Here is a 7,300-nt window from a genome sequence, read left to right on the forward strand (position 1 = left end):
TAGAGGACTGTGCGCTCAGGCAGTAATTAAAGCGAAGTGTGTTAGAGAATTGTGCTCTTATGTGATGAGAAGTGTATAGGTCGCTGTGTTAGACATGTGTTATCCATGTTTTGGATAATGGTTAAAACCAGATGTCTAGGACATGTGCTTACTGGGCTAGAAAGGGAGGGAACTGTGTGTTTTAGGCAACATGTATGGGATGTGTTCACTGGGCAGGAACCAGAAGATGGGCGGATAGAAACAGAAGGTAGCAGAACAAAGGTGTGATCGATGTTTACAGCTGGCCTAGGCAAAAGCCCAGAAATAAAAGGGTGAAAAGTACAGACAGGGTAGCCAAAGTTCACAAACTGAGTGGTCACAAAAGCAGAGCCCTAGGGCCACCTGGGATTACCACCTCAATTTAATGAGCATGAGCAATATTACAATAAGGGGAGTGGTCAGGATAATAATTTTGGGGAAATGAATAATCAGTATGTATGGAGAAACCGAATACGTATGAGTTATATATATAAAAGATTGGAGTTTTTGGAGCTAGGTATGCAGACTTGGCAGAACAATCCCCTATGCATCAGGCGCCACAATAAATAATGCCTAAAAATGGCATAATAATGCAATACTAAATTGATGTTAAGGCGTTTTCCTGATGATTCCAGCGACAATCCTGCTGCTCCTGGGTGCCTGCTCAGTGCTGGCTGCTGCCCCTTGGAGCAGCCATGGAGCTGCAGGAACTTCATGGGGGCCAAAGTCAGCTAGGTCATAGGTTGGACTTGGTGATCTCAGAGGTTTTTTCCAACCTGATCGAGTCTGTGGTTCGGATTCCGAGTGGCCCACAGCCGCTCAGGCGGGTACAAGCAACTTCCAGGTTTCAAAACCAGTTCTTTTGGCGGTGCTCTGCTTGCACAAATAAGCCAGATGTCATGGAATTGCATCAAAAGGGGTTGCAGAAGCAGCCTGACCTTAGCTCTGGTTGCAGCCTTGAAAATGGGTCGTTCATCTGGACTTGTGAAAGGTTTTGCATCTGCTTATTAAAGCAGTATTATGTGGTAAGGCTTAGGGAGCCTGTGTGGTGCTGTATGCGGGGGTTCTCTCTCCAGGTTGCTTCTGGAAGATACTAAATAAAGGTTGTTGGACTGCCAGGTGTAGTATTTTGAGAAGGCAGCTTAACAAAGCCCTCTAGCATAGTATTAATTGCTGTGCTCACTCTGTTGCTGGATTAGTTTCATCTGTTATTATGTAGGAATTCCTTAATGTTTACTAGTCAAGTCAGAAAAGTGATTGCTTTTCAGAATTAAAAGATTACTGTGGTTGTGGCCACTTACTGTGTGGATTTACATCCTGATCTCCACCCAGCATGTACCAGCATGGCATCACAAATCTCTCCTATTCCCATGCTGCATGACAGCTTACGTGTTTAGGCAAACTCACCTCGTTTGCTTTCACAATGTTACTGTACAAATGCTGGTAGAGGTCATTTGTAGAACCGTCTGTAGACCATTTGATGGTCTACAGTGGACCATGGTTTGTAGATCATTTGATTCACACAGAATCAAATTGCCTCAGTTTGACTGTTGGCATACAAGGAGCACTGTCAGGTGGCCAGGAGCAGGTCTGCCACCCTCAGTGACCATGTAGCAAAGAGAGTTGCCTTCACATTCTTTTCATGCCAGGTTGATTGTAGAGACCATCACCTGAAGTGGCAAGCAGATTGAAGAGCAGACAGCCTATGGAATGTCAGCACAAGTGGAGTAAGAACCGTTTCCCAATGCAGCACAATTTTTCTTCTCACAGCATTACACAGGGATTGACACTCTAGAACCTGGCAGGCCACAGGTGTGGCACAGCAGTGTTATACTGCATTTTGATCCTCGTGCAGGTCGTGTACAGTGCCAAGAGTTCACTGTGTGCTGGGAGCTGCTCACAAGCAGCAGCTAACAGGAAAGGAGTCTCGTGAGCCACATCTTCTGCAGCAGATGTTAGAATCTGACAATACCTATCAGTAACTGAAAAAAAAAAATACAGTTCCTTAAGCCTTTTATAAGAGCTACTGTTTGGACTAATAAAAAGCGTCAGTGGACTGCTAATTGCTACCCCTACATTAGTTTCTTCCCCTTGTCTCCAGAAGCTCCTCCATTGTACCTACAGCACAGCTGCAAAATGCCTTTGTAGCTGCGTGTTGTTTTGTGTGGTACTTCCTTGATCTGCCCTCCCTGGTGAAACATCCTGTGTTAGCAGCCATGTAAACTGCTGGCCTTAGTCACCAGTTCCTGGCTGAACCATGGAATTGCTGAATTCAGTCTAGGCGCTGAATGACTGAAAATCTCAGACTGCAGTACCAGAATCTCACGTAAGAACTCGATCCCAAGAAGTTGCAAGGTGGCACACAGGTGAAAGCATAAGCACTAGCCTCCAGCAGGTAACTGGCAGGTCAGCCAGCGGGCCCAGCAAACATCCTGGCAGGGGGAACTGGATTTCACTGCTCCTTCCTATTTAATGACAGAACACTGTTCTAGGTAAAATCCTTTCTGTACTCCATCCCGCATTGAACACATACATCTAGTAGAGTTTTCTATTATGCCAGAATTTGTTCCATCTTCGCCAAAGGAAAAAACTACCAGCCACCTCCTGCTCTCACAGTCCGGTGGGTTCCTCACATATCTTACACTTTTGTGTTCTAAAGCTCATTTCCTTTCTCAAGACTGTACCTATTTTAAAATCTCTAGGTAGTCTTTTTTTTTTCTCCACTTTTAGAATTAACACAGCATGTGAATTCTTTTAGTTTGTCCGTCCTTCAAGAATGGGCAGACAAGACCACAGAAAACACAGAATCAGTTCTGCATCACTAGTTTTGGGAACATGTGACAGTTGCTGTGGTTGACTCATTTTTTGTTCAACTCACCATCCAATACTCTTACAATCCAATGTATTAACAGGTAGATTCAAGTTGCAGAATTACAAGTGTTTAATAACTTCACAGGTTAGTGCCAGCTGCCCAGAATTAGTAACCCTCTGCTACTCAGGAGGAGAATGATGTCCTGTCAATACTTGTTACCTAAAATATTCAATACTACTAGTAGAAGCAAGCACGAGGTATTAATTGCAGCTATGCAAGAATAGAAAAGAGAACTTGACTAGATCAATTCTTGCACTATTCTGTAACTCTCATAATCATTATCTTGTCAATTCTCATCACAGTCCTGCATAAGTTACCACTGTGAAAATAATTTTGTATATAGTAAACAAGTACATGTAACAAATGTTGCAGAATATGTATTTCTAGTTCAGATGTTTGAAATGTTCAAATTTAAACAAAATCTGAAATAATACAAAGTGATTGCCCAAACTTCTTTAATGCGGAAGCTAGAACCATAAAGCCTTATATAATTGATAAATTAAGTGGGTAAGAGGAGAGAGAAGGGTACTGGGTTATTTTCGTATTTCTCTTTAATGATTTCACAGTTCACAGCCGCCCTGTAATATTAAACAGTGATGTATCAGATTTGTGCTATGCTGTAAGGATAATGCAAATCATCCTTCTCTAGTCAAGTGATTGGCAGACTGTTACATGTTCCTTCAAAGTGAGTGACAGCTTGTCGGCAGAACATCACTAATAATCTTCAACAAAAGGGAAACTGTTGAGGTCCATGTTCTGCTCATGAGACATCAAAATTTTCACGTACAAATGAGATGAACAGAGGAGAAAAGTGGGATAAGGCAACAAATTCTGTCCAGCTTTACAAATGGGAGGAGCCTGACATTCTAGAGCTCTGTTTCTGTATGCTCCGAAGTTTCAAGTTTGGCAGGTCTAAAACTGTTTCCCTTCAACAGGATTACGCAATCCCACCGAGTTCACAGTTACATACAAACTTCTGAATAACTGTAACACACGACAGCTCCACAAGGCATGCAAAAATCCTCATTTACATTCAATGTATACTTCAAAAATATCTGCCTGCTTTCACAGCAGGTTAGAGTAAGGTAAACCTGTGTGGACTAGGATACAGCTTTGTTGTTACGGTCGAGCAAACAGCTTAGTCAGATTGGTAGGTTGAAATGAGTCTGTCTCTGCATGAAGATATGACATGCTGTCTGGCTCACGTCCCTAGAGAAGTGCTGCACAGTGCCAGATGCCTGTCCTGCTATGAGGCCTGTGGCTATTACAGACACGGAGTGACCTTTTAGAAGAGCATTCAGGAACTTTAAATGACAGATAGTATTTCAACCCATGTACTATTTTTTCTTATGCACTGTCTTCTATACCACTTCTATACAAGCAGGGGTTTTTTATGCTTATTTGGAAACTGCTTCACTCATGGCTTTTCCAATTTATATGCAATTCAGGTATTTAATTTTATAAATTTAGTCATATGGAAGAGATAGCAAGTTTTTTCATAAAATGATTTACAGATAACATTTTGCTTTCAGAACTACCAACGGTAGCACTACTTTTTTTAACAGTATGTCAAGGAAATTGACAGAGCCTATTGAAGTAAAGGTGGTACATAAACAGACTACAGGAGAGAGTTGTTATGCAGGGAAATCTGTGAAAACAAAATTTAGCCCAGAAGGGGGAGAATAGTTTGGGGAAGTACTGTTAATCACACTATCAAAACAAATATAATACCAAATAAAATTATAAATACAATTAATCTCCATTTACTACATGAATTGTAGTAAGAATGTAAGTTCCACGCCTGATTTTAGAAGAGGCAGACAAAATATGGTCTCAGGTGTCTGATGTGTTCACATTTCCTAATTTACATGGAAATGTATGTGTGTGTATATATATTGTATATATATGTATACTTGAAGCTTTTGCCCAATTTTATAAGCATAACTATTGTCAAGAGGCAGTCAGTTTTTTAAAAAAATTATCTTCAGCTTTTTAACATCAAGAGATATGCCTCAATTTCAGAGAGATTAGTTCTTAAAAGTAGCTGGTACACAGCAGTAAGGTCAAGGAAGGATCTGCAAATAACATATCCAGTGTCATGTTATTACTCTTAGCCATATGTGAAACTGTTCTGGTATATTCTGTCTTCCCCCAACTGCACACCTTATCTGTACTGAATAAACTTGTACAGGAAATGGTTTTTTTGTGTTGCTGTTCATTCTTATAGTAAAGTACTATTGCTATTTGGGGGTTTTTGGTAACATGATGAAAAGTTAATTTTCACATTTTTCCTGGTCACTGAGTGGTACTAAGAAGAATTAAGCTCAAGAAGAATTGCTTCTCACTGAACCTACCAGATTTTTTACACCACAATAAATTGCAAATAAAAATAACATGATGAAGTTTTGTCAGATTGTCTCCTTTCAGTTTGATTCCTTGTGCATTTGCCAGATTCGTAATTTAGTGCTGCTTCAAAGAGCCTTAGAAAAAGCGGAAAGAATTTTCAATGACACATCAAAAGACACAACACTGACCTCTCAGTGATCATAAGTGGACTCTTTCAGTGAGTCACTTTACAGTCTACAGACCCACTTTTCTTCTAATCTAGAATTATGATTAAGCTTTGCAATAGTTAAAACCATGGTAAGTTAGATACTCTAATTGCTGTTCTTTCCTCATTTGAAAAAAAAAAAGGCAGAATGCACATAATTTTACTGAGATTGAAGGTACTTTATTATTTTCAGACAGTTCATCTTATATTACAAAAATCCTTAGAGGTCAGGTCGAACTCCAAAGCCTGGTCCTTTGGGAGGTTCAGTCAGAGAAGTAAGGCCACCGGCTGGCTCACAAGAGAAACGTCCACTCCTGGGAAATGAAAAGTTTCATTCATTACTGGTATTGTTATGACCTCAGATGCTGTTTAATCACTGCATAGAAGGACAGTTACAAATCTGAGTTAAGGCTGAAGCCACCGGCTGTTCTTTTTCTTTCCATTCATTCTTAAAAAGTGTGATACTGCTCTTAAATCGAAAGGATTCCAAATTCAAGTAGTAACAAATAGCTTCATAACTGAAATGCAAGATAGGACCACTAGTTTTCTTTTATTTACATGTAGGCCAGGCAGCATCCCATTAGTTGTATTTTTGTTAGAGATGCTCCCCTGTGCTTGGAAACTACAACTGTTTTAAGATTATTGGGTTTGTATTCAAAAGAAATCTTTATAGAAACCAGGAATAGGTAACACACCTAAGTCAAATTAATTCCTTCTTGCACACAAATGTGTGGTTGGGCTAGCAAAGAACAGTGGGAAATACTGAGTAAGAAAAGTTCAGCAATAGTAACCCTTTCACAAACTTCCAGTCTTTGTTTTTTGCCATAAATCAGAAAAAACAACACAATCAACCAACCAAAAGGCACTTGTTGGTTTAAATGATCTAGGTAAAAAATTCCAACAGGTGACATCATTCACCTTTTGAGTACTAAGACAAATCACAACTGCTGTTTTCACTTTTCATGCTCCTCTGGTTAGTCATTAGGAACATAGAAAGTCTCAGTTCTTTCCAGTTCTTTTCAGCTTTGAATGCATGAAGTTCTGTTCAGTAAATTAATGATTTTTAGCTGTAGGTTGGGAACTCAAATCATTGAAACAGGAACTTAGTTTCTCAGAGGATCAGCCTTCCAGGAGGTGACCAGTATTACACAAATACAGCATACCTTGGGCCTGGTTTGGGAACTTTGCCAGCCTTTAGCTCATCAATTATGTCTTCAATATCTTTTGGTGTCAAGTCTTCCTGTAAAAAAAAAAAAAGAAATTGACAAAAGAGAAAGAGTCACTAATTGTGCTAATTGCAGCATTCAAAATCCATCAGGTTAGAGATTCTTAGGTGTGACCCTGGCACAGGTAATTTTGATCCATTAACACATATACTGGTTTAAAGAATTAGGAAAATTAAAAAGTTACTTATGTCAAAATTTTTGTTTTACATATAGTTTCAGAGATTATGTTAAAACTAACAATGTGTTTTCAGCTTCCTTGGTGTATTAGTGAGCTGGATCTCTGCCTACCCACTATACCCATGCCACTGCACATACTACACAATGGTGTCAGCTGTGATGAGAAAAGGGGAAGCCAAGAAACTCAAAGATGCTCTAGCTGTCAGTTGTCCCTGCCAATAGGAATTAAAAAACTGACCAAAACTTCGTAATCCACAACAGCTGAAAACACAGGTAACCCAACCAAGAAGCTTCACCTTTTAGAAGGGAATGCAGTACTTACGTAGTAGTTGTCATTTATTTGTACCATCGGTGCGTTTACACAAGCACCTAAACATTCCACTTCGATCAGCGTGAAGAGCTTATCGGGTGTTGTTTCCCCAACTTTTATACCTAAACCAATAAATAATATTAGGT

General features: G+C 39.8%; 1 protein-coding gene across 1 annotated transcript in view; it reads right to left on the bottom strand.

The window, feature by feature from the left end:
- Positions 1-5,596: 5,596 nt before the first annotated feature.
- The window catches only part of NDUFV2 (NADH dehydrogenase (ubiquinone) flavoprotein 2, 24kDa), a gene marked incomplete at its 5' end in the record, with an annotated part of 10,566 nt that continues 8,862 nt past the window's right edge, over positions 5,597-7,300 (bottom strand). Inside the window, 3 exons of the mRNA XM_009077924.1 lie at positions 5,597-5,755; positions 6,605-6,681; positions 7,167-7,276. Coding sequence (XP_009076172.1) covers positions 5,662-5,755; positions 6,605-6,681; positions 7,167-7,276 — 281 coding nt within the window. The remainder of the gene's footprint in view (positions 5,756-6,604; positions 6,682-7,166; positions 7,277-7,300) is intronic.

This window comes from Acanthisitta chloris, unplaced genomic scaffold, assembly GCF_000695815.1.
Source record: "Acanthisitta chloris isolate BGI_N310 unplaced genomic scaffold, ASM69581v1 scaffold12407, whole genome shotgun sequence".
NCBI classification, from domain to species: Eukaryota; Metazoa; Chordata; class Aves; order Passeriformes; family Acanthisittidae; genus Acanthisitta; species Acanthisitta chloris.